The sequence below is a fragment of the Miniopterus natalensis genome, chromosome 11, assembly GCF_054644295.1.
Source record: "Miniopterus natalensis isolate mMinNat1 chromosome 11, mMinNat1.hap1, whole genome shotgun sequence".
In the NCBI taxonomy this organism is placed as follows: domain Eukaryota; kingdom Metazoa; phylum Chordata; class Mammalia; order Chiroptera; family Miniopteridae; genus Miniopterus; species Miniopterus natalensis.
In genome coordinates, this window is record NC_142091.1 from 76,606,128 (window position 1) to 76,633,280 (window position 27,153).

A 27,153-nucleotide genomic window follows, 5' to 3' on the forward strand; every position below is an offset into this window, starting at 1 on the left:
TGGGAGAGGGAGAGGCCCGCGGGCGGGGGGGGGGGGGGGGCCGGCAGGATGGGGCTGGGCTGGCCACCCCACCGACTGTGCCCCTGGCTGTGCCGTGCCCCCTGCGCCTCCACGGTCCCTGGCAGGGCCAGTGCAGCCCCGGGCAGGAGGCCGGGCCAGGCTGCAGGGCGAGGAGAGCCTAGAGCCTGCGGGGAGTGTTCCAACAAGAGATTTATTAGTGAAACAAAAGCACATTTTTTCGAGCAGGACTGTTTGTGCAGCCACCTCATGACACATCGCCTTGGCCAGGGGCCCGGGCGGGTGGGGGCCTGGGGCGGGCGCAGAGCAGGCCCGCTCGCTCGCTCCCCCGCTCGGTCCCCCCGAGCCTCCTTATCTGGTCCCCAACATCAAAGGGGGGCTTTGCACGAACAAAGTAAAACAGCTCCCAAGCAGCGCAGGGATGAGAGGACCCCGCCAATTAGCTCCACGTTGGGTGGGGGGCCTCTGAGAGCAAAGCCACCCTCTGGGGGAGTCACTGCGGCTTGTCAGACTCGATGAAATATTTTGCCCAAAGCTCATTATAATAATGAACCCGCATTTCTTCCCTCCAGAGAATAATTAGCAGACTTCCCAATGGGTTAAGGCAGCAATTTAGAGACTGCCCCCCTTAATTGTCCCATTTACTTCATTTTGTGACAAGGAAATGTTGGCGCCTTCGGAAAGAGCCGAGACTCCTTGTGCTCCCCCCTCGGTGCTGCAGGGCTGGGAGGCGCCTCGGGGCCTCGAGGGGACAGGGCCCCTCGCCCAGACTCGGCCCTGCCACCCTCCTGGCCGCCAAGGGCACCGTCCCCCTCCACTGGGCCTCTTGCCCATCTCTAAATGCCAGGCTGGTGCCCAGAGCAGAGGAGTATCTGAGGGGCTTTGGGCTGGGCCCTGACCCCGTTTCTGGGGCATAGACCCTTGGGCACAGAAGACAGGTGGGAAGTGGGGTCCTGCCTGCAGGCAGACCACCGACCAGACTTGGGGAGATCCCTCAAAAGGTAGCCCTGAGGCTGGAGGTACCCAGGCCAGCGAGCTGATGGTGCCCACTGAGGGAATGAATGGGGGTGCCAGAGGTGCCAGGTAGGTGGGGAGGAGGGTGAGAGTTATGTTAGGAGGCACTGGGTGATCTGAGGCCCCCACCCTGCCCCAGCCACGGGGCTGCGGTCCCCACGGAAAACCCCGTGGCCCGACGTGGCTGTGGACAGCATGGATGGCATGCGAGCTGTCCGTGTGGAGACGAGGCCAGATGGGTCAGCCTCCTTCTGTGGGGGGAACCCCTCAAAGTCCCCCTCTCTCCACATTTATGGTTCACTTTCCCAGTTGTGAAAACAAGAACCACTTGTGACAGAAAATTTTAGAAAACACAGAGAAATCTCTTCAAAGCCGCATCTGAGTCCACTCCGCAGACACCAACGGCAGGCGCTTCGGCGTGTTCTCCGCGAGGTAACGTTCTGCACACGCACATGCACACGCATGCCCCGGGCTGGGCCACGCGGTGCCCTGTTCGTCCCACACCGCCCTGTGCAGTGGGCAGCTTCACTGGAAGCTGCCCGAAAGCTGCAGAACCGTCCCCCACATGCAGGCCCAGAACCAGCCGTCCCGCAAACGTGGACCGTGCGGTCTGTTTCCAATTTCTCGGTTATAAATATGCCCGTGATTAACTTGTTTGTGCATAACTCTTTGCGGCAAATCGGAGCTGTTTCCAGAGACAGATTCCTGGAAGGAGGGTCACGGGGTCGCAGGGAGAGGAGCGGATTTTAATACTCTCGGTGCATCTCCTGGGAGTGCTTTCTGGGCGGGCGGGCGGACTGTTCCGCCCCAGCGTCACGGGCGAGGGCTGGCGCCCACTCACATTCGTCTCTGCCAGGCTCGCTCGCCTCCATTTGAATTCTTGGAGCGAGGTCTGAGAACTTTCCGGTAAGGGCCAGGTAGGTGGTCAACGGCGTCGGCGTCGAGGGCCATGCGGCTGCTGCTTTAGCTCCTGAGCTCTGCCTCTGTGGGGCGAGAGCAGCCAGAGACGGACTGCACAGGAGCGGCCGCGGCCGTGTTCTAATAAAACTTTATTTACAAAGATAGGCTGAGGGCCGGATCAGATCTACCGGCTCAGAGGACGGAAGGATAAGGAATCTTTCCAGTCCTTGGGGTCCTTTCTTCCCCCCTTTTAAATATGTTTTTATTGATTTCAAAGAGAGGAAGGGAGAGGGATAGAGAGAGAGAAACATCCATGACGAGAGTCATTTATCAGCTGCCTCCTGCACGTGTCCTACTGGGGATCTAGCCCACAACCCGGGCATGTGCCCCGACTGGGAAGTCAAACCGTGACCTCCTGGCTCACAGGTCGATGTCCAACCACTGAGCCACGCCGGCCAGGCTGGGTCCTTCTTTGTGAACTGTCTCTCGGGTTCTCCGCCCACCTCCATTGTCAGCTGCAGCGGCGAGAGGGCTCGGGCGGGCGGGCAGGGCCCCTCCTCTGGCACCGAGACGCTTCCTGGAGCCTGGCTCAGCCTGGTCCACTGAGGCCAGAGGGCACCTCTGCCCGCTGCCCACGAGCAGGAGCTCATTGCCAAGGACGGCCTGCTACTCACACGCTCTTCCAGGTTTTGCTTCCTAAGTGGTTTCGGTGTCACACCTGTGGTCTCACCACCTGTGGCATTTTGCTGTATCCTGGTCCCGACCCCCTGCCTCACTTTCCCCCCAAACAGCCGTTGTCCTCACAGGCTTGCCTCTCCCCTAACAGAAGCGTTCCAGGTGGCACCATGTGGCCAGGGGACAAACCCCACCCCTGCCTCTCAGCAGCTGCGTGACTGGGGGCCCTGCCTCAGTTTCTTGGATCGTCCGGCAGGGACAGGTGCTCAGATTTTGTGGGAGGCGCCACGCGCTTAGCGGCTCCGGGCGCCTGGCGCAGAGTGAACAGCACGGCCTGGTCCTTCTCGGTCCACAGGCAGTGAAAATGTCAGACGGCGACGTGTTTTTCAGCATCGGGCAGGGCAGCCCTGTTCATTAGTTATTTTTCCCCGAGAAATACCAGAGCTTTTTCCATCTCTTGGTTCCTCTGTAGGGTCTCAGGAGCCACATTGTCAAGTTAGAAATAGCCCCGCCCCTTTGCTTAGGGGCTGCAGTGAATCTGAGCCTGAAACTGAGGCCAGTGGGTGTCCTTCCGATGCCCAGGCCTCCGTGGGGAGCACGCTCCCTGCTCAGGCCTCGTTGCCCAGGTCACTGTGCCCACATCGCCGGGCGAGCGACCGCTCTGCTCCGGGGAGCTGGTGTGCGGGTTAACAGGCGGGCCTACCAGACGCCTGGTCACAACCTCAGCGTCACCACGAGCGAGCTGGCGGCCTGGCGGCACTGGGGGCACCCTGCCTCAGTTTCCCTCCCGCACAGTGACATCTGGGAGGCCCACGCCGAGACAGGTCATGCATCAGCAGGGCCAGGCGCAGAGCAGAGTGGCTCAGCCTGCTCGAGGCGCAGCTTTCGTTGCCCCTGGAACGAGCTTTCCCACCCCCCTCACGTCTTCTAACTGGCTACTGGCTACGGTGGGGGGGCTGAGAGACCCTGGGACACTGCAATGAAGACGCAGACACGGCTCCTGGCTCATCCCATGTGGGCATAACAGCCCCCTCTGCCCCTGGCCCTCAAGTCCTCTTGGGTGGCCATGCCATGCGCCCACCAGGGCTGGGCATGAACAGGACCTGCCAGGTGGCTGGAGCAGGTGACTCCAGGTTGCCCTTGGGGCTGTGGAATTGGTGGCTGGAGCCAGTGGTTGGCACGGGGCACTCTGAGGACCCCGTGTACCCGGGAGTCTGTAAGGGCAGCAGGGTGGGAGCTGAAGGGGCCAAGCCGGGGCCTGAGGGTAGGAGAGAGGCCGGGGCAGGAGCAGTGAGCACGGCTGAGGGGACTGGAGAGAGGAGGGCGCCAGGAGCACCCTGGGCAAGTCTGGGCAGGGGGCAGCCCCGGGCATTGGGGGCAGGCTGCAGGCGGGCACCGGCCCCCAGCCACGCAGCAGGCAGGCCGGGGCAGGTGGCAGGAAAGGGGCCGACGTCAGGGCTGCTGAGGGCGCAGGCCCAGGCTTGTGCGGCCTGGGCCCTGTGGGCTGCTCTGAGCCCCCTCCCAACCCCGGCACACAGACCCTCCCCCGGCACACAGACCCTCCCCCGGCACACAGACCTTCCCCCGGCACACAGACCTCCCCCGGCACACAGACCCTCCCCCGGCACACAGACCTCCCCCGGCACACAGACCCTCCCCCAGCACACAGACCCTCCCCCAGCACACAGCCCTCCCCCGGCACACAGACCCTCCCCCGGCACACAGACCCTCCCCGGGCACACAGACCTCCCCCAGCACACAGACCTTCCCCCGGCACACAGACCTCCCCCAGCACACAGACCCTCCCCCAGCACACAGACCCTCCCCCGGCACACAGACCCTCCCCCGGCACACAGACCCTCCCCCAGCATGCATACCCCCCTCAGCCCCGCCCGGAGCAGCACTGCCTGCAGGGTGAGGTGGGGGTACCCGCTGCCAGCCACCCCGAGAGCTCCTAGAAACACGGGTGTAATACGCGGGGCTCGGGGACCCCACAACCCCACCTGGCATGAAAGCCTCCCTTTTACAGGTACCACAGACAGTGGCAGATAGCACCCCAAACCCAAAATGGGCTCCCCTCCCATCCCTGCCCTCAGGCTCCAGGCCAGGCCCCCACCTTGCCACCCTCCCGGGCTCAGGCCACCTTCGGCCGCATGTCCTTCCACAGCCGAGCCTCCCAGGAGCCCTGGTGACTCTGGGACCCAGTTATTCCTCTGTGATCAGCTTGGGGTGAGTGTTGGGAACAAGCTCGGACAACCCCAGAATCCTGGGCAGGGCCGCGCTGGTCCCGGTGTGCCCGGTGTGGGCCCAGCTGGGGTCCAGAGCCGCCCGAGCCCCTGCTGGCTGTGTCCCTAAGCCCCCCTGGAGGCTCCCTGGTGCCACGCTGGCAGGTGCCCTGATGCCCAGCTCACACGGGGACTCTGGCCGCCCGTCCACCTCCTGCTCAGGGGAAAACGCTGGGGTGGGCTCCTCTGAGGGGTCTCGTGGACACATAGAGGCCAGGCGGGGCCCAGGGGTGGCCCTGTGGGGCAGACGACCCCAGTGCCCATGCTGCCCTGGTGGTGGGTGGGTGTTAGGGACTGAACTGTGTCCCCGAAATCCACATGCTGAAGCCCCAACCCCAGTGTGACTGTTTGGAGACAGTGCTTTTAGGGAGGTGATTAAGGCTAAATGAGGTCCTAGGGTGGGGCCCTGACCATAGGGTTCACGTCCTCATGGGAAGAGGGGGGACACCAGGGCCCTCTCTCCGCTGTGCACAGAGGCGGGCGGGCGGGCGAGCACCCAGGGAGAGCCAGGCAGTGACCGAGGCGCCTCCGGCCCTGCCTCCAGCCCTGCCTGCACCTTGACCTCGGGCTCCCAGCCTCGGCCCGGGCCGCCCGCTTCTACCTCACCAGCTCTGACGTCGCCCACGCAAACCCATCGAAGGTTCCCACCCTGGGCGCCGCCCTGATCCCCGGCCTCCCCCGTTCTTTCTGGAAAATTCCACAAAGTGAGCATCTAGAGCGGGCTCTGCGATCCTGTCCTCCCTCCTTGGACCGGACCCCTGGAGCTCGGAGTGGCAGGCGTGGGAGTCACACCCTCCCATGGCCACACGCCTCTGAGCAGCCTTGGGGGCCCTCCCTGCAGCCTGCCCCGTGGTCGGCTGGCCTCTGCTCGACTACCTCCTGTGACGGGGAACTCACTCCCACTCTGTGCACCTCTGACCATTGAGAACTTCTGGTAAATATTCCTGACATTGACCCAGAAATTCTACTCCTAGGCAAATAAAACCCAAGTCCAGGGGCGAGTGAAGGGGAGGAGGTTTGCCCTGACACCGGGCGGAGAACGGTGAGACCTCTAGCCGGCTCCCGCTCAGCGTCCTGAGCATTTGCTGTGCACCAGCCCCTCTGAGCACACTTGACTACATCCACGCTCACAGCGCATGCCCGGGAGTGACCGACCACGCAGCCCACCGGCCCCACCGGGAATCGGAGACCCAGGCCCTGGTGGCGCGGCCCAGCCCGGCGCCCCTGCGGGGTCCTCGCCCACTCCGCCCGCGCTCCCTGCACTGCACACGCTCCAGCCTCCTTTCTGCTCCAGACTCAGGCCTGCCCCGGGCCTTGGCTCCTGCTGCCCCTCTGCCTGGAGCCCCGCCCTCAGCCTCGCCTCCATCCAGGTCTCGACTCAGGCTCCTCGGTCAGGGGTGTGCTGCCCTGATCCTGGGGTCCAGGTCCCCTGTCCCTCCTCGCCATCGCTTCCCTCACGGGGACTCCCCCTCTTCTCCCTCCTCCCCTCCTCCCTGTCCTGTTCTCAGCCCCTCTGGCCCCTTCCCCTGATGTTACCCCAATAATCAACCCAAACCAGCCCCAAATTAGGCAAACCCACTCGCACGAATCAACCAGGCCCCGGGCCTTGGAGGCGAGAGTTCAAACAACGGGACCAATTTATAAACAATTTTCTCTGTGACGATTAAGTTACATTTTCCCCAATAGCTGCTTAATTTTCTTGTCAAAAATACACAGTTTTCCCATTTGTCTCGCTGTAAGGGTAATTAATTTCCAGACCATAAGTAAGAACTTAATTTGATACCTGCAAGGATTATAAACCATTTCAAGCTGTTGTTTACACGAAATCAGGAAAGATTCGTTCTGTTTGCAATTATGTTAATGAGGAAATGGAGCGGGCGCATTTTTTTTTTAGGGAACTCAGCATCACTTTGCCGTTTCCAACGGGTTCATGTGAAAGGCTCTGCTGCGGCTGCTATTTTTAGGGTGACCCTGGCTGGCAAGGGGCCCCCGGGAGTGGGCGAGCACCCCGAGGAAGGCGTCGGTGGGCACGGCCTGGACGGTGGGGCCGGGAAGCTCCGGCCCCACGTTGTCCCCACGTGTTGGCAAGGAGCCAGGCCCACGGGTAGGACTGAGGAAGCCCCCAGGCCCCTTCTGATGGCGAGAGGAAGACAGACGTGGTCAGGACACAGACTCTCCTGCCCCTCGGGCCCCGGAGCCCCAGGCCGCCCGTTGTCCACACTGCATGTCCTCCGAGGCCGCCCAGGAGGGACACGGCAGGGACAAGGGTCAGGGTGAGAGAAGGCACCATGTGCCTGAGCATGGGGCGTGGGCAGAGGAAGCCCGGGCGCAGGTGGCAGAGGACGGGGCACGGGCCACGCCGTGACGGCCACGTGGGCCCCACCACACAGAGAAACAAGGAGTGCTCGACGCGGACACGGAGCGGTCACAGTCACACAGCGACAGGCCCCTCGGGCCCCAGGGGAGGCCAAGGGTGGGCGGGAGCAGGGGGCCAGCGACAAGGCAGCGGACAAAGGGCTGGCGCGGCCACGGGTGCTGTTGGGGTTTGGGGCCGGGCTGGGCGCCGGCCGAGCTGGACCTGGACCTAAGGAGCTGGTGAGACGCCGCCGGGAGCTGAGGGCGGGGGCTCCCGACGCCGCTCGGCCTCTGCCTGCCCGCGTCCCGGCCACCTGCCCGGCAGCGGGCGCAGGGGAGGGCTCACTCGGGGCGCGACCTGTGGGCCTGCAGCCAGGTCACGGCCAGAGCCCGGCTGGCTGCGCAGGGGAGGCCGGGCTGGGCCCACATGCCCCCCCCCGAGGCCCCCTGTGCAGCCCCCACGGGGCTGTGGGCCGGGCCCTCGTAAATCCTGGGGTGCTGGAGACAGCCCAGGTGAGGCAGGAACAATGTCCCATTGTGGCTCCGTGGGGACACTTTGCCACCGCTCGCCACCAGCCCTGCGTCGTAAAGTCTGTCCCCCAGATCCCGTTTCCCTCGCTGGCCCTGGGGGTCGGGGCGTCCGGCCCGGGACAGGCCCCGCTCCCTCAGCACAGGAGCCGTTGTCGGGGGTACAGCCGCTGCTGTCGGCAAGGGGGCGGGCATTTCCCCGCCTCACTGGCTCCACACGTGTCGGGCGACGTGGGCTGGGACCCCGCAGCCACGGGGCCCGTGTGGGCACAAGGACAGGCAGGCAGAGGGAGGAAGGGCCCAGAGTCTCCGGGTCCTGGACGCCTGCCGGGGCCTGGTGGGCGCGTCATGGGCCCTGAGGGGCTGAGCAGGGCTCACAGGCACCACGGGACCCAGGCCCACTCAGGCCGTTTCCCTCTCGGGGCTCGGCCCCGCGACGCTGACGCCGGCGAGGGGGCAGGAGCAGAGCCGCCTCTTAGGCGTGATGGCCGCTGAGGACAGGCGGGCGCAGGGACAGCCCGGGGAGGACAGCGGAGGGCGTTTCCTGCCACCTCAGCATCAAGGTTCAGGTGGCCGCCGGGCCTCAGGTCCCCAGCGCTGCTGACCGGCTCTGCCAGGTGCCTGGGAGCGGAAGGGACGTGGCCCCTGGCCTCGGGCATTCATCTCAAATGGTCGCCTAAGACGGCGGTGACTGCTGGCAGGGCACAGGACCACGCAGCCTCCGGCGGGAGACGGACAGTGTCGGGGTTGGCAGAGCTGTGCCGTGGACAGGAAGGGGCGCCCGGCTGCAGCACAGTGGTGTCTGGGTGGCCGGGCCATGCCCGGGCACTCACGTCCACGGAGGAGGGCGGGCACCGGGCGATGCTTACGGGAAACCGGGTCATGCCTGTGAAGGGACCCCGAGACCGTAGGGCAGGAGACGGTCCATCTCCTCATGTGTAAGGTGGGGACAGTGGTCACGCCCGACCGGCTGGGGGGCACCTGCCTGGGAGGCCCCCCACTGGCTGGGAAAAGCCAGGCTCCCACCAGGTTTATGGAGCCAAAAAACAAGCTTTTTTTTTTTTTTTTTTTTTACAAAAGGGTGGGGGATCTGACGGGCTCTGGCTGGGGGCTTCCCAGGAGAGCGGACTGGGAGGGACAGGCGTGGGACTTGGGCAGCACCTAAGGGGGCTGGAGCCTGTCTCCCTCCCTTGTCCAGTGAAAGGGACCAGACCTGCTCCAGTCCTTCCTGCCTTTGTCACCTGTCCCTGGGAACGGCCCGTCCAAGGGCCTCCTCGTGTGGGAAGCACCCCCTGGACGCTGGCGGTGCTGCGCCAATCCCTCCAGTTGGCAAACACACCTGCCTGGCCAAGGTCAGGCTTGGGGAAGTGCTGGCCCTCAGCCACGACCTCCCTCCTGCCTCTGGGCCCTCCCTCTCCAGCCCCTCCCTCCTTTCCCACACGAGCTCTCGGTCCTGGGATTCCAGCTGCCCCCTGGACACATCCAGACGGAATCTGCGATTGCCACCGACTTGTCCCACCCCCGACACCCCTCCAAGCGAAGCGCCCCCACCCAGGTGCTCACATCAGAAACCAGGGTCCCTCGGGCACCCTGTCCCTCCGTTTGCCTGCGCAGTCCATGGCTCCACGGGTCTCCAACCTGGTCCAAGGTACCAGTAGTGTGTCCTAATCCCACGGCAGCTCCCCTCTGCCCTCAGGGCTCCCCCCATCCACCTCTCTTCCTCTTTCCATGGATCCAGAGCCCCGCCCTGGGCTCTCAGGGTGATTTCTAGCATCCCTCATTCGGCTGGCAGGTACGGCTAGAGTCTCACTCTCTAGGCTCTGCCTTGCCTACTCTCACAGCCTCAGGGGGCCTCGTGCCCCAGGGCCTTTGCACAGGCCGCTCTCTCTGGGTACTCTTCCACCCCACACCACCTTCCGTCTCATTCACTCCTGGGTGGCTCCAGGCCCCTGACTCGCTGACACGGAAGCCCCTGCCTGCCTGGTACATCCCTCCTCTGCCTGCTGGACTGTGTGTCCCAAGGCGCAGGGACAAGCCCGTCCCGTCCCATTTGCATTGGTAGCCCCTGCACGTAGCTGGTGCTGTGGACATAGACAAATGTGTGGCATGCCAGAGAGGGGTTCCTTCCGTGGCCTCTGTCTTCTCTGCTCCCTTTGCCCAAGCCAGAGGGCCTCCTTTGTAGGACACCCATGGTTCTGGGGAGGCTCAGGGTTGAGAGGACACCCTCGTGGGACCCCATGAGCTAATTTCCACCCTGGTCATGGGACGTGGCCTTTCTTATCAAAAGGTAACATCATGGAGCCTTAAAACCATGACCCTGTGTGCCCAGGTGGACCCCACGCGGCGCCGGTAAGACTGGTCCCGTTCGCAGCGGCAGGGCCCTGCCAGCAGACATGCCCTGCCTGGGTCTCATTGCATCCCCTGACTCGAGTGTGACTCTGGGTCTGGGGGACCAAGAGTGCTCAGGTGACACGGGTCTTTCAGGCATTGGCACCTTAGGCCAAGGCCTCATATCACGCTGAGGGCCCCTGCCTGTGGTAGGTGCTGGTGGTCCAACGGGGAGGGGGTGGGTGGGCCCTGCCGGAGACGGTGTCCCTGTGCGGGTGGCAGGCCGCCGGCCACCTCACCGCCCACACAGATGGCTCTTTATGTGTGAGCCCTGACCTGAGGCTCCTGGCCGGCAGGGAACAGTGGGGGGCTGTGCAGCCGACCAACCTGCATCCCAGGCTGGCGGTGGTGGCAGGAAGCAGGGGGAGGGCTGGGAGGGGAGTGTGCCCTGGTCCCACGGGTCCCCTCGCAGCCACACTTGCCCCTCTGCAGTCCATTCTCAACATGCCAGACTCACGTAGCTAAAAATATGAGTTGGATCCCAGCCCTCCTCGGCCCTGAGGCCCCCGACTCCCTCCAATAGAAGACTTCAGTCCCTCCAGCGTCTCCCAGGGCCCAGTGGCCTGCCTGCTCCTTCACCTGTCTGCTCCCACCCCTGGGTTCCACCTCAACCCGTGGCTCTGGCCACATCACTGCCCTGCTGTTGTTTAAACAAGCCAGGCATGGTCCCACCCCAGGACCTTTGCACATGCCGTGCCCTCTGCCCGGAACACTGTACCCTGAGATACCCACATGCCTTGCTCCCTTGCACCCCAGAGATCTTTCCTGCAGCCCAATGCACTCTCTAGTCTCCTTTCCAAAGTCCCAGATCCTGCCTGGACACAGAGGCTCCTCCTGAGCGGGAGCGAGGGGCCAGGCCTTGCTCCCCATTCCATCCTGGGGGTCTTCCTGCCTTCCTGACATAGGACCCACGACACAGCCTCTGTACGGGGCATTTTCTGGGTGCTGGACCCACAGACACGCCCCACGCAGAGCTCGCCCGGCCCTCCCACTGGCTTCTGTTTCACAGATGAGGATCTGGGGGTCAGAGCGGCCCCCAGTTCGGAGAAGGTTCCTGTGGAGCAGGCCTTGCCAGCCGGCCCTCACCCTCTCACAGGCTCCTCCAAGCGCGGGGAGGGTCGAGGCTGCCTCCTCCGGGCGCAGTGGAGGGCGACGGGCGGGAGGAGAGGAGAGGAGGCATGAATGGGAGGCCCGGCGGCGAGGGCGGGAGCGGCGGGTGAGGGGCGGCGGAGGGGCAGAGCTGCCAACCCAAACAGCCCGGCGCGCCCGGCCGCTCTGATCCACAAACATTTCCATCTGCTCCGCGGCGCTGGAACCTGGGCCAGGGGGCCGGCGCTCGGCAAAGTCAACAGCGCCCGGCGGCTGGGCCTTCGCGGCAGCGCCGGGCAGCCATTTTGTGGACACGGGTCCGGGGCCGAGGCCCAGGCCGGGGACCCCGCAGCAGGGCGGCCCCGACTCCCCGACGCGGCTCTGTGGCCACCGACCTGCTGGCATCCACCTGCCGCCCAGCGCAGGGCGGGCGAGGGCTACGCTCCAACCCCCGCGGACGGGGCCACCCCCGGGTGTCCCAGCCCAGCTCTGTGGACCCTGGAGGGGAGGTGGCCCTCAGAGTCCCTGCTGCCTCCTCTAGGGCCTGCGGTGGCCGGAGTCGCACGGCCAGGGCCTGGGCAGGCTGCCCCTTTCCCGCCGGTCCCCTCCCTCGGCCCTGCCTCTGGGCTGGGACATCTATTTTTGGTGGTGACCAAGCCACTGCTTAATATGCAGGACTGGCGGAGGCCGGCTGTGCCCTGACCCGCAGGGTGACAAGTTTAAAAAAGGGCCCATTTTGATCAAAATACATGTTTTTCTGAGGTCGGCCGAGGCAGCCGGGGAGGGTTTGCCGCAAGACAAGGCCGGGCCGCCCTGGGGCAGGCCCTGTGGATGCTGCCCAGTGAGTCCCCGGGAAGGCGCATCCCCGAGGACCCGGGAGCGAGGAGCGAGTGGGCACCGGCGCCTGGGGACACACGGCCGGCTGTGCCCGCCCGCCAGCCTCGCTCAGCAGTCAACCCACAGAAGTTGACGCGGACTTGAGCTAGATTTTTAAAAATGTAAGTTTCCTTTCTGGCCCATGCCTCGGCCTATAAATAGAGTCATTCAGGACGGGCCTCACGGGGGGACCGGCCCCCAGACAGACTGGGAGAGAAACACCCAGGAGAGAGGGAGGAGGGGGCGCAGCGGGAAGAGAGTCCTCGGGGAGCTGCCGAGGACGTGGAAAGCAGGAGGCCAGGGTGCACCTGGGGAAACAGAGGTTGGGACTCAGGAGGCTTGTCCAGGGCCGCACAGTGGGGTAAGGCCGAGTTTGAGCACCTTCCCGGGAGGCCAAGCAGTTGATGCCACCACCAAGGAGGGGTCTGCAGCTGCTGGCCAGGGGCCAGTGCGGGGGGAGCCTGGGGCAGCCTTCCTGCCTCCTGCCACCACGTCAGGAGAGGCCCCAACATCAGCCCCACTGGGCACCCGCCCTGATGCCAGCCAGGTCCCAGCTCCAGCCCGGCCTTGGCTCTGACCTTCCTCCCACCGCTGTGGCCTCTTGGCAGCAGATACCACAGGGGTCTGAGGGTGCCCCCCTCGACGGACGGAAGGGCCCAGAAGGCCTGAAGTCTATCAGAGGCCACCTGACCGATGTCCTCGTGTCAGTGACAGGGACGCTGAGCCCCTGAGACCGGCGGGAAGTGGACTGACAATCTCTCACAGGATTTAGATGCACAGATGTGATCGGGGCATGTCTGCCGCTGGGCCACGTTGCCACCATACCCCCCCGGGGATGGGTCACCCGCTTCTCTGGCCTTGGTGAGGGGCTCCCTACAGGTGTGGCTCAGCCCCTCAGACCGAGTCCAGCGCCAGCCCTGCCCCGGACCATGGGGACAGGGGTGGAGAGGGGACGGCTCAGACGGCGGTGCCGACCCCACCTGACCACGGCCCCCTCCCAGCGAGGGGGTTGCCCCTTTTGTGCAGGCCCGGCTGCTGCTGACCACTGGAGGCCAGCCCTGCGGGGGACAGACAGCCAGACATGGGTCACCTGCCAGGCCCCCCGGGTGCCCTCACCCCTGACCCACAGAACCCAGCCAGCGCTTGGGCCCCGGGTGCGGGCTGTTCCAGGGCTCCTGCGGGAGGGGCGAGGGGTGGGCACCGCCCATGCGGCTGCCCCCTCAGTGGACAGGCCCCGACGTGGGGTCCTGGCAAGGGCGTGGAGGTGAGCTGGGGGTGGGCAGGGTCGGGCTGGCAGCAGGGGCCTCACGCTCGGGGCCGGGCCTGCAGCCTCTGGGAGCACGTGGGTGGACGGACGGACGGACATCCTATCGCACGGATGCTGCAGAGGTTCCCAGACTTCCCTTTGTGTGGCTGGAAAATGGTGGGCCTGCTGGGACTACGTTCCCCAGAATCCTCTGGGTGCGGCCATGTGACTCGTTCTCACCAATGGGATGGGCAGGAGGGACGCCTGTGTCACTTCTAGGCTGGGGCAGCAACGGGCTGGGCCCGGAGGGGGCCTGGCTCCAAATGGGAGTGACCCCCGTCTGGGCCCAGAGGGGCCTGAGGAAGAAGAGGCTCGGACCAATGACCAGGACCCGGATGGTGGGGGGCAGTGAGCCCCGAGCCCGGGGAGGGGCCTCCGGGGAAGGGGTCACAGGCTGGCAAGATAGCGGGGGAACCCTAGGGGGACCCCAGCCGACAGAGGGCCGAGGACCTGGGTTTGCTACTTAGCAGCTCGTCCAGTGTCCCCAGAGCAGCTGACGGCCAGCGGGCTCCTCCGCATCCTGCCCTAGGGCCACGCAGTGTCCACACCTGGGCGGCGGCTCCATCCCTCAGCTCCTCTCGCCTCCACCAAGCCGGCTCCTGGCTTCTCGCTGTCACCAGCTAGAGCGAGGTGACCGTCCTCACACGTAAATCCCCAACCTGGCGCCTTCCTTCCGGAAGTGAGGATGGTAGATCAGAGGGTACGCGCCTCCTTTTTCATTGTAAGAGAAGGTTTATTTAGAAAGTCGCAGAGGTAGGAGACGTGAGCCCGCTGGGCTGCGTGGGCTCAGGAAAAAAGTCGCAGAGGCAGAAGAGGGGCGCTGAGCTCAGCAGAGAGACAGGCAGAGGCAACAAGCCTGGGGGGAGAAGGGGGAGGAAAAGGTGCCCAGTACGCATATTTTTAATGTTAATGGACAGACATTGCTAAACTTCCTTCAGGAAATTCTGCCGCAGTAACTCACATTCCCATCAGCCATGGACAAGAACCTGCTTCCCCGCATCTGTGTCAGCGTCGGGTGTTAGCATTTTCTTAAGTGTTGATGTCAGTGTGCGTTTCCCGGCCACTGGGGAGGGTGGGCATCTTCCAACGGAGGCCTGTTGGCCAGGGCTGGGCCATCTATTGAAAGGTGCCTCCCGAGCCGGGCTCTAGGCGGGGCCTTTGGGGGCTGCCTTGGCCAGGACAGTGCCAGGCACAGCTTCCCAGGAGCCCCAAGCCGCCCAGGCCTGACAGGCTGGACCTCGGGCTCCCTCTAGGAGGGCAGCAGCCCCATCCCGGGGGGCCCTCAGTCTCCACGGTGCTCGCGGGGTGCGGGGACTCCCCGGCAGGCCCGCCTTCCTCTGCCCAGGAATGGGGGTGGTGGCGCTGAGCGTCAAGTGACGCTTTCATTATAGGTTTATCTTTGAAACCCTAGACAAAACAGGGCTTGTGTGGTTTGACTGAAGAGCCAGCACCTCAGGACCTCGCCATCCACTAAGTCGGCTCCTCAGGAAAGAAAAAATACACGAACCCTAAAATAACCAGTTCCCAGAATAGCAGCTAATGACGGCTTCTGAAGGGAGCTTTGATCAGCCAGAGCCCACGCCTGTGCCTATTTACGGCCGTGTCACTCAAGAGCAGCTCACCAGCAGGGAGAAGAGTGTTGGGGGGGCAGAGGAAAGTGGGGGGCTGGGTGGAGGAACAGAGAAGGGGGAGCAGGAGGGGTGCAGGGCCGCCCGACTTTCTGATGCAACCAGCCCAAGCTGTGGTGAGGTGCTCAATGGAGTCGAGGTCGCCTGGTGCTGGGGGGCAGGGGGCGGGCAGGGGGCAGCCTCACGTGGCCAGCGCTGCTCCCACAGCCCCCTGAGAGCCCACGGGGGGGGGGGGGTGGACACCGAGGCCGATGGGAGGCAGATGTGAGCATAAGAACCAGAATCCCAGGTAGACGGCCCTCAGGACCTCGGGAGGCGTGGGCCGGGGGCTCTGAGTGCTCCAGGGAGGGGATTCAGGGAGGACTCTGGGGACTGGGCGCCCAGGACAGGTCTGTCAGGACTAGTCCCTGTTGGGAGGAGGTGGGTAGGGAGGGAGGCTGGGGCTGTAAGATGTTGCTCCCCCACCCAGCCACCCCACGGGCCCTGCGTCAAGCACTCACTCATCCTATGGGTGCTCGCCCAGCATCCCCCTGGACCCTGCCTGGGTCAGAGGCTGGGGACCACACGCACCCTGGCCTGCGAGGATGGGACAGTTTAAAGCTGTCCCGTCCAAGAGCTTAGTTGCCAGCCTCTTTTGTCCACAGAGCACTTGAAATGTGGCTTGTGAGATGGAGGAGCTGAATCTTAATTAGAGTTAATTTTAATGAATTCAAATTTAAACACAGATCCCCAGTTCAGTCGCTGGAAAGCTTTATTTTTGGAACAGCTTAGGTATGCGACTCTCCTCTTTGAACTGTGAGTCGTATGATATCTAAACGCAGGTCAGGTACTTCTTAGGGAGACTCAGCACCCAAGTCGGACAACACAGCAGTGTTTGGAGAAAGTGTTGACCATCCGATCATTTTTAAAAACAGTGATTACATGTTGAAATGGTCAGATTTCAATCTGTTGGGTTAAATAAAGTATGACAATGAGTTTAACCCACTTTTTAAACTACAGCTATTAGAAAATCTTAAATTACATCTGTGGCCACCATTGTATTTCTACTGGACGTCATTGGCCCAGATCAGGGGGCAGCAGACTTTTCTGAAAGGGCCAGATAGTAAATACCGTGGGCGTTGGGGATCCCACGCAGTGCCTGTAGCATTCTTCTGTGTTTTTTTAAAATGTGAAAATAGGTCAGGGCCCTGTTCGGTCCGTGGGCCACGGTTTGCTGGCCCCTGGTCTTGGAGGCTCCCAGGAGTGTCAGGCGGCTGGTTTCAGCACAGTCAGTGGGGATCCCCTCCCCTCTGAGGGGCAGGGGGCCTCTCCGTCCAGCCTGCTGAGCACTGTGGCCCAACCCAGACCCCCTGGAGTCCCAGCACGAGACCCACTTGTGACTAAGGCCCAAGGGACCAGCGTGAACCAGACCTTTCTACTGCCCAGCAGCTCCAAGTCTTACGGGAGACGCAACACAGAAGGGTCAGGAACCGGCCCAGGGGCCCGGGACACAGAAACCGCGAAACCCAGGCTGCCCACAGAAGTCCCATCTCCTGAACCCTCCTTGCGCCCCGTAAGCGGACGAGCGCTGTCCGACCGTGCGCCGGGGAGGCAGGCTCGCTGATGGACGAACCACCCGGGCAGCCGGGGCGGCGGAGGCTGGCGGGCAGGGGCGTGGACCAGGCCCACGGAGGAAGCAGGCGCCGGAGGTGCCCGGCGGACCCAGTCAACCTGAGCCCGGCTTTCGCCGTCTCGCAGGTGACGGCCGGCGGGGGTCCCAGCCCTGGCCTGCCCCGGTGGCCGTCTCCCAGCGGAGCTCAGCGCGGAGCTGGGACTCTCGGGGTGCCCTCCACTCAGCGCTGGGGGGGGTGAGAACATCGCCGGGAGGAGGTAACCCAGACCTCCCCCGAGCGCCCCGACTCCGCGCCGGGCCTCGGAAATTCCCACGGGCGCCGTTTAAGATCTCCGAACTCATGGTTTTAAAAAAGAAAACCCTCAACGGGGGTGAAGCACCATAAACAGCAGCAGAAAAAACCAAAAACAGCAATAGAGAAGCAGACTCCCCGAGACGGTAAATAGGTAAATACCGTAATTAACAGGAACGAAATACAAAACAGCCACAGTCACTCACTTCAGGAAGGTTTTTGTTTCTTTTTAGCCCTCACCGGAGGATACTGTTTCCATCCCTTTCCAGGGAGAGTGGAGGGGAGACAGAGAGACACATGGATGTGAGAGCGACGCACGGACAGGCCGCCTCCCGCACGCACCCCGCCGGGGCCGGGGATCGAGCCTGCAGCCGAGGTGCGTGCTCTTGGCCAGAATCGAACCCGGGACCCTTCCACCCACGGGCCGGCGCTCTAACCACTGCACCACACCGGCCAGGGCTGGGAAAATTTTTAAAGAACAACAGGAAAGATGTCACTTTAGAACCAGGCAACATCTGAGAGATTTCGATTTTCGTGGAAGAAAAAAATCTACTGAATGCTTCGGCCAGAAACAAATGAGCCCAGAGGTAAGATCTGGGATGAAAATTAAATGACAAGAGACAAGAGGCAACGAGGTGAGCAAACTGGGCACAGGCCAGTTGTGCGAAACACTCCCAATTATGAACTGTTGGGTTAAAAAATAAATGCGGGGATTTCGACGGTCCCTGTCGAAATCCCCGCAGGCTTTAGGGACTGACTGGTTGATAGGAATTGACCAAATGATTCTAAAATTCATACTAAAACTCATAGGATAATGCCCTGGCTGGCGTTGCCCAAATGGTTAGAGCCCCGGCCCGAGCAGCTAAGGGTGGCGGGTTCCACTCCCTGCCCACGGCAGGTTTGCAGGTTTGTTCCCTGGCCCCGTGCGGGAGGCAACGACCCACGCGTCTCTCTCACATCGATGTTTCTCTCTTTCTCTCTCCCCCCTCGACCTGCAGCCCCTGACCTCACGCCTACGACGAAGCTACAGTAATCGATCTTGTGCAACGTGGAGTTACGGAGAGGCCCACAGGACACTACTGAGAATTGAGAAATAACCCCGTATATTTAGGCTCAGCTGAGTTTTTTTTTTTTTAATATATATATCTTTATTGATTTGAGAGGAAAGGAGAGGGAGAGACAGAGATAGAAACATCAATGATGAGAGTCATTGATCGAGCCCGCAACCCGGGCATGTGCCCTGACGGGGAATTAAACCCTGATCGCCTGGATCCTAGGTGGACGCTCAGCCGCTGAGCCACGCCCGGCCGGGCATCAGCTGAGTTTTGAAAGAGGTGCCCGGACGCGTCCATGGGAGGAAACAGTTTTCTCAACAAATGGCGCTGAGGCTGCCGATGCCCACGAGCGAGAAAAAACAAAGCCCTTCACTCAGACGTCAGCTCCCACCACACCCAACAGACACTCGGAGCAGATCGCGGCAAATGCGGGCGTTAAAGCTGGAAAACGTCTAGAAGGAAACGCTCGTGACCTTGGATTAGGCCGGGGTCTCCGGCACAACATCGCAGGCGTGGGCCGCACAAGGGAGAGAGAAATTGGACTTCATTAAAATTTAAAACGTTCGTGTCCTCAAAGACGCAATTAAGTAAATGAAAAGACGGCCCCAGAATGGGAGGAAATATTTGCAAGTCATATATCTGATAAAGGACTTGTATCCAGGCCTATAAACAACTCCTCCCGCTGAATGACAGAACCAAACGCTTAATGAGAGAATCGGCGGGAGAGTTGAATAAACATTTCGCCGAAGACGGCGATGAATGGCTAATAAGCACATGAACAGTCGCTCAACATCATTAGCGACGAGGGAAATGCAAATCGGGCCCACAATGAGATACCATTACACCCTCGCAGGCTCGGCCGACATGAAAGGGCCCCGCCGAGGCCCGGTCCGCGCAGAGGGAGCCGCGGGACCTCGGCAAGGCCGGGGGGCCGTGGAGGCGGCCCAGACGCCCAGGAGACCTGGGGGGGGTGTTTTCTAGCAGGTGACCCAGACGCTCGCCCGACGGGCCGTCACTCCCACGCGTGGGCACCGGCGCTACAGCGTGAGGACATGTGTCGGCACAAACACTCCCGGACAAAGCTTCGCAGCAGCCGAGCCCACAATAGCCCCGCGTTGGAAACAATCCAAACGTCCATCAACGGCGACGGGACACACAGAACGCGCGTCCCCGCACAACGGGGCTGCTCAGCGTTCGGCGGGGCAGGCGGACGGACGTGCGTGCGCAGCCCGGGGGCCCGAGGACCACCGCCCGTGGGAGAAAAGCCAAGCAGAGACGCCGCCAACTGTTTGATGCCGTTTATAGTAAACTTCCAGAGAAGGCACGTTTCCAAAGCTCTAGAGAAACGTGAGGATCCCGAGACCGAGAGCCGGGCGGGGACTGGCCGTGGCCGAGGTGGGGACCGGGGAACGGGGGTGGGGGGTGGGGGGGGTGGGGTTGAAAAGGTTCTAAAACTCAGTCGCGAACTATACATTTCCTGAGATTTGTTGCCCAAAGTTTACATTGAGAGAATTTTATGGCATAAATTAAAGACATTTTATGGTGTAAATTATACCCCAATAAAGCTTTAAAAAAAAAAAAAAAGTACAAACAAAATTAAGGTTGTAGAGCAATGATAACAGACCGTCAAGGGAGAAAGACCCCCGAAGACAAAGAGGCGCTGTCATCGTGAGCCGCGAGCCCGGCAGCGAGGGGGTAAAGTTTGAATATTATGCGCACCTGATCTTAAGAGCTAAAGGCCTGCGACGCAGAACCTACAGACATAGAAAGAAAACCAGGCCAAGGCTCCACAGTGTTGGAATTCTGTAGATCAAGCTGGTAAAATCATTCTGATGAGATGCTCCTCAGTCCTAAGAAAAGACGAAACACTGCCATTTGTGGCAACGCGAACAGATCTTGAGAATATTACGCTAAGTGAGATAAGTCAGGCAGGAAAAGCTAAGAACCGTCTGATTTCACTCATCTGTGGGACATAAAACTGAAACTCAGGGATGCAAGTGGCTGCTGGAGGGGAGGAGGGGGTGGGGGCCAAATATCCGATGATGGGAGATTATTTGACTTGGGGTGCTGGGCTCACGGTGCAATATACAGGTCTTGTAACAGCAATCCGCATGTGAAACCTGGACGATCCTGTTAACCACTGTCACCCCGGTAAATTTAATAAAACATTCAAATGCGGGTATCATTGCCTAAAGCAATGAACAAACTTGTTCTGATGAACAGAACAGAACAACGCGGGGCCCGGCTGCTCCAGAACACACACCGTATTCAGACACAGGGGGCGCGTTTACAGAAACGGAGTGCCCGCCACGCCCCATGACGCCCAGCACACCTCTCTGAGGACGGACGGAAGGCAGGCGGGCCCCGGATCCCCCTCCTCCGACAACAGAAGGGCAACACCAAGGAGCTCTCACCGTTATCGCGGCGACAAAAATCACGCTTATCAGCAGACCTCCCGGGGGTCATGATGGAGATTAGAAAAATATACACGTGAACGTCCATTAAAAATAAATGCAAAATTTGGCGGGACGGGGGGGGGGGGTGCTGCAATTTGAGCGGTATTTAGAGGAAAAATGCACAGCCTTAAACGCCCACCTTGGAAATCTAAAAAGCCAGAAAAGGTAATTATCCAACCTGAGAAGTTAGAGAAAACACAATGTATCAAGGCCAAGCACACAGACGGAAGACGACAGAGAAGGATCGGAACAGAACAGGACCTTCAGCGGCCTTAACAGGGGCAGAAGGCCGTCGAAAATATGAATAAAACTGGCAAATAGCTGGCAAGTTTAACTGACCAAAAAAACCCCCACAATTAACGGCCCCAATAAACAACCACGGCCATAGGGAAGGGGCCCGACCCCTGACGATACGGACCTTAAAATGCCAATAAATTTTGAGCGCTCAGATGCAACACACAAATTCCTAGGACGCGCCGCTGATCAAAACCCACAAAGACGGGCCGGAGCCCGACCGCCCCGCCGCCATTCAGGCCGCGGCATGGGAATTAAAAATCTGCCCGCAAAGAAAACGCCAGGCCCAGATGCCTTTACCCCTCCGCTTCACCCCACACGCGAGGGGGGAAAAGTCCGAGGCCTAAACAGAATATTCCAGAACACAGATAAAAGAGGAAACAGGTCCCGGCTCATCCTGCCAGGCTCACATACCTTCGGTACCAAACCCGAGGAGGCCGGTGTAAGAAAGAAACATTCGGTTACAATGTATCTCACATAAATATTGACACAGAGATTCCGAAGACAACATTAGGGAGCGGATTAGCAGCGGATTTCAGGAGTGCTTAAGAAATAATATACAATGTGAAGGATTGGGGGGGGGGGAGACCACAGAGATGTCTGGAAAAATAATCTAAGCAGATGATAAGGCCTGAACTCGGCAGGGCGGCTTGGGGCTGCTGTGCGGGGATCAGCTCTGGGGGGCGGGGGCGGGGAAATTGCTGGGATGACAGTGTCTTGGGGTGCAGCTTGTGGGCCTGGGTGGATGGAGGGGCAGAGCAGGGAGGGACGTGTCTGGGACAGAGGCCCAAGTCCCGGGTCCGGGGCGGCTGAGGTGGCGGGGGTCCCAGGCTGCTGGGCATTCCTGGGCAGGGGAGGGTGGGAGGCATGTTAGGTGTGGGGGGGCCCCTGCCCGCCCACCTCTGAACTGGGGCCTGGAAACCCGGCACTTCCCTGTGTCCGGCTCTAAGCCGTGAACATTTCCGGCAAAAGCAGAGAAGAAAGAAACGCTCCCGGCCCACTGTGCTCCTCATATCAGCAAAAGCAGTGTGAGCTGAGCTTGCAAAATAAACAGGGCTCAACTCAACACCGCAGCAGGTCCCGGGGACCAGCTAGGAATGCGCGAGGGGGAGGAGGTCAAGCCGCCTCCTTCTCCGGGGGTCCCCCGGGAGCCCAGGGGACGCCTGCCTCCCCAGCGAGCGGCCCGACCCGGAGGGGCCGGAGAGACCCAGGCCAGGGCCAGGGGCCTGGGGCAGGGGCCGGGGCCCGTTCTCAGGACTCCCGTCCCTGGCCAGGCACCCTCCAGCTGTGGGAATCGGCTGGCCCCCTGACCACCAGAGCCCGGGGGCCCCCCTGCTTCCTCACCCAGCCCCCGCCCCTTTCTGAACAGACCCCTGTGTTTGTGACGTGCTTTTGGGCTCTGCCGTCTCTCTCTCCACCGCCTCTGGCCTCCACGGGACCAGCTCTCACCTCACTAACTGTGTGACCTTAGCCGGCTGCTCAGCCTTCCAAAGCCTCAGTTTCCCCACCTGCAAAGGAGGATTTGTTTGGGCAAATGAGGGTCCTTTCCAGAATAAAGAGGCAAAGAGTGGGTCCCAGCCTCTCCCGTCACAACCACACGCAGCCGGGGAAGGGGAGAGGTCCAGGGGACACCGGCTGCAGGAGATGCCGTTTCTGCTCCCTGTACCCCTGGAGTGAGGAGGCGCCCTGAGGGCGTGGGGCTCTGAGTGGGAGCAGAGGCGCTCACTCCACTGCCGAGCAGGAGCTGTGACAAGGGCTCCAGCGAGAAGGACGTGCTGGGCCCTTCTCTCCCAGGTGGGCATAAGGAGAAGGGGCTCCTTGCAGGGAAACCGAGGCACCCTGAGCAAGCTGAGCTAATGACACCCAGGCCCCTGCCCCTCAGAATGATATGCTCCCGAGGGTGGGGGCCAGTGGCCATGCACCCCACTCCTCTCCGAGCCCCTCGCCTCGTACTGAGTGAGCCAACCTGGGGCGGAAGCCCACAGCCCGGGGCCTGCGCCGCGTGAGAAAGCAGGTGGGGGCTGCAGCCTTGGCTCCCACGGCCAGGGCCCGGCTCCCTTCCGGCCCTGGGCCCGCCGGGCGGGGTTGGGAAGGCAGGGGGGCTCTGGCCGGGGTGGGCGGTGGGCCGGCCAGGCCACTGCTGCAGGCCTGCTGGGCCTCCGAGGGCCAGGCGGCTGCTGGATTTCCTGCCCCAACTTCCCGCAGTCAGCAGGATTGCGCGGGGGTTGTTTATGGTCCTGATGGCGGCAGTGATAAGTGCGATAACATGGGGCCCAGGACGTGCCACTTTGCCCTCTGGGTCTGGCCAGGCCCTTTCCCAGGGTCTGTCCCCAAGGGGGGCATTGGTCAGCGCAGGGGAGGGGCTGGGCAGTTTGGGCCACCGCCACCGCCCTCTGCGGCCTCCACCGGGGCTTAGGGCCTCTCCATGGGCTCCTGGATGGACAGCGCGAGGCCAAGACTCAGTGTACAGTGTGGCCCTGTCCACCACCCAGAGACCCAGGCAGTGACCCCTCCTCCATGGGCAGCCCGGGGGGATGGAGGCGGCGCAGACCAGCCTCCCTAGTGCCACGGGTGCAGAATGTGATTGGTACCCAAGGCCAGCGCTGGCCTCACTGCAGCCCACCACACTGACCTGGGCCCACAGAGGGCCGGTCCTGGTTCTCAGACCCCCAGGTGGCTGCCCCTCCAGCCCAGGGAGGGGCACTGCTCCAGGGGACCCTGTCGCCCCCCCACTATCATTCCCCCCAGAGGACACCAGGCTCCAGTCGGTCCTGAGAAGCCATGAGGGAGCCATGAGAAAGGCCCGGAGAGCAAGGCGGGGGCGGAGGAGGGACCGCTCCAGGCCTGGTGAGGAGGCAGGGGTGGGGCCCGGGTCTGCTGCCTGGCTCAGCCTCTACCTCCTCCGACATTTGGAAGCCCTACAGGGGGTCCCCAGCCTGCCGTCCTGGGCTCGGCCCCTGTCCGTGCAGGGTGTGCCTGCCCTGGCCCCTGCCCTGAGCTCAGAGGCTGAAAGGTGAGGATCCGGTCACCGGGACGGCAGAGCCCAGGCCTGTCCCAGTCTCTGTCCCCATCCTGCCAGACAGGGACAGGTCTGCGAAGAGGGGGCACCAGGCTGCACAGGTCTGTGCTGACCAAGGGGGCCAGACCCTCCGGGAGGTCAAGGTCAGGCATCACGCAGCCCCGGGGGCACCTGGACAGCAGCCCTCCCTCTGGGCCTGACCCCAGGCCCCGGGTGGGATGGGCTGTGCCCCTGCCCCGCCTGCCCAGCTGCAGCCCATGAACTCGAGCCAGAGCCAGGTGTTGCCGGGGAAACCGAGGGCAGCACCCCCTGCCCAACCGAAACTCCTCTATTTTTAGTCTCCCAGCTACTTTCAGATAAAGTCCGTGTAGACCCACGAGCTGTTCGGCGAGATAACCGCCCGTCCAAACCACAGACTTCAAAGCGCGGCCCTCCCACTGCCCAGGCCTCCCTCGGCTCCCAGGATGCCCTGGGAAGAGGCTGGGCAGGCGCGGGCCTGGCAGGGCGTGGGGGCACCCCGGGCCCAGGGGCCGGCGCCCTGAAGCGGAGGCACGCACGTCCCGCCTGGAGGCCCAGCGGGGCTCAGCTGACACCCCACACCCCTGGGCGCAGTCGGGGCCCTCACAGGCCCTGCTCCCCACCCAACGCACCCCCAATGTCCCTGAGCCCACAGAGGCTGGGGGCGAGGGGTGCGACTCTTAGTCACTCAGGGAGGGGCCTGAGGGCACTGGGCGCCACTTGCAGTAAAGACGCCACTTGTCAGAGGTAAAGAACCAGCCTGGGCGAGGCCTCCTCCCATGGGCGCCCCGCCGGGCGTGCCCCTGGGGGATGTGCCCACAGACCCCAGCACCACCCATGTCCTGCGCGCCTGGAGAAGTGGGCTGTCATGAGGGGTACAGGGGCACACGAAAGCCCCCCAAACGCCGAGCAACCACGGCGAAGGGAGCCGCGGCCAGGCCTCCGCCTACCTTGTCTTCCAGCCGGCCCAGGCGGGCGCCGATGGTATTGCTGCCGCGGTCCTTGCTCTTTTCTGTGGGCGAGACGTCCACGTCAAGGACGGGCGTTGGTGGGGGGGCCAGGGTAGGGGACCCCAACTGGGTTCGGGGGGAAGAGTCAGGGAGGGGTGAGGCCTGAACTTGTGGCAAGGAAGGGGCTTCTGTGGCAAGGACTTCAGAGGGCGCGGGTGCCAGTGCGGTGGGGCGTGGGGGGCGCCCCGAGGTGAGGTGGGGTGTGGGGGGCGGGGGGGTATGGCTCAAAGCTCCATTCCTGCCGCACCTTCCAGCTCTGTGACCTGAGCCCCTCACAGCGGCCGTGCAAACCCAATGCAGCCACCCCAGGGGCAGCGTGGGCCTGGCTCGGGCCCCGGGGGACGCCTGTGCCCACTGCCTCTGCCATCCTGGCCCCATGCGAGCTGTGGCTCCCGCTTGAACTTGGGCAAAGGCAACCCTGAGGACCCTGCCTGGCCCTGTCCTCCCTGGTGTGACCCGCAGCCCCCGTCCAGGGGACAGGGGGAGTCAGAGCTGGAGAAGGGCACCCGCCCAGCGGCTGTCAGTGGCCCTAAGAGTTTTGGGCTTGCCACTCAGCCCCGAACCCCACTCTCCAGGTCCCTTCACAGGATCCGGTCACGGTTCCAGACCAGATCCTCAGAGGCCTGCAGAAGCCTGCACTTGAGGGACCCACGTGGTTCCTGTACTCGCTGAGAATCCTTCATGAAGGGGGTTTGAAGCCACTTTATTGGGGGCTCCCCTGCCCCTCTCTCTGGCTCTCAGAGACCCCAAGACCTGTTCTGACTGGGGGAGAGGTGGGCGCTGGGGAGGGGTGGGAAAGGGTCTGGCGGGCTCACGCCCACGGGGCTTGGCTGTGGAGACCCACCTGAGACGGAGATGAAGAGGGAGGGCTTCCCGATGGATTGGTCCAGCCTGGGAGGGAGACAGAGACCAGCTCACGCCCGGCCTGGGCACCCGGCCTGTCAGGGAGCAGACGGCCCATGTGCCCAGCAACATGACAAGCTGCCCACCTCTGGGGGCCACCCACCACTGCCACCCACAGACCTGCCAGCTGCCTCCCGGGCCCCAGAGGCCTGTGCTCCCGATGGGGCTGGGCAGGGACTTGGTGGTCGGGCACCTCCCTTAGACTTCCTCCCTGGATGGGGCAGGATCACCCAGTGTCCCCAGGTTGCTCCATGCATGCCCCTGGCCAGGCACCTCGGACACGTTCTGAGAGGCGGGCCTGCAGGTGGGTTCCCGGGGGGAGGCCAGGTCCCTGAGCTGGTGGCCTCCGTGTCCCAGTGGCAGGGCATTAGTAGGGCAGTCTGAGCCCCCAGCCTGGGGTCAGGACCAGTGCATCGTCCCAGCTGCACCTGTGACCCAGGAGCTAGGTCCCCGGGCTAGCCCACTGTGGAGGCACAGCTGCTCTGAGCCCGCCAGGCCCTGAGGAGCACGCTGTGTCCGCACGAACAAGCCCTCCAGGCTCCAAGTCAGAAGCCGGAGCGAGCTGGCTCCATGGCCGGGGTCCCCAGCTCCAGGTCTAGGGTGGGGAGGCCCCAGGGTGGGCCTTGTGCCCCGCAGGGCCTGTCATGGTGGAGGGTCCCCTGGGGCTGGGCCTGGCCATGGATCATCTTGCAGCTCTGAGCTGGGGGAGGTGTGGGCCGGAGTGGGGGGGGGCCAGGGTTTCCGCCCCCAGCAGCCGCCCTGTCTCTCAGGCCTGGTCGGCGGGCGCCCACCTTCTCTGCAGCTCTTTGATGCGCACCATGAGGTTGAGGTGGCCCTGCGAGTATTGCTCGATGACGTCCCGCACGTCGTAGGGCTTCCGCGCTTGCTGCAGGCCAGAAGACACGAGTCACCCCTCTGTGCCCGCCTGCCCAGCGGTGCAGACAGGGTTGGCGCCCCGGGTCTTCGGGGGTTTAAGGAGGTCCCCAGTGTGGAGGGACAGGCAGTGCCCGGAATCATCCGCAGGGGCTCTGCCACCCTGGCTCTGCTGCTGGGGCTGGGTGGCCCTGGGCCGCAGCCACCGTCTCTGGGCATCAGCCTCCTGCCCACTCACCCACAGGGGCCCGCTTGCTCCCCCTTTCCAGGCCACCAGTCCCCATTCACAAACAGCGTTGGAGGAGCTGGCCCAGGTGAGAGGCCAGGACAGCAAGGCCACCGAGTGCCAGCTGGGAGGGCACAGCTGTGTGCAGCCACCTCCGGCCTGGGCCCCAAGCTGACCCTCAGTGGACCTGCCGGCAGGTACACCCACTGTTCTCAGGCAGGGAGGTGGCCCCACTGCGCACCCTTCCCAGGCAGCCTCCAACGCTGGGCTGAGGTGACCCCCGGTGCATGCAGGGCCTGCTCGGGGTGACAGGTCTCCTGTGGGGGCTTCGAG

At 62.9% G+C, this 27,153-nt stretch overlaps 1 protein-coding gene across 4 annotated transcripts in view; it reads right to left on the reverse strand.

The window, feature by feature from the left end:
- The window catches only part of KCNQ1 (potassium voltage-gated channel subfamily Q member 1), a 254,293-nt gene that overhangs the window by 32,168 nt on the left and 194,972 nt on the right, over positions 1 to 27,153 (reverse strand). For all 4 annotated transcript variants that reach the window (XM_087822084.1, XM_087822083.1, XM_087822082.1 and 1 more), the window contains 3 exons: positions 26,513 to 26,607; positions 25,663 to 25,709; positions 24,759 to 24,820 (listed from right to left, as the gene is read on the reverse strand). In XM_087822084.1, coding sequence (XP_087678210.1) covers positions 24,759 to 24,820; positions 25,663 to 25,709; positions 26,513 to 26,607 — 204 coding nt within the window. The remainder of the gene's footprint in view (positions 1 to 24,758; positions 24,821 to 25,662; positions 25,710 to 26,512; positions 26,608 to 27,153) is intronic.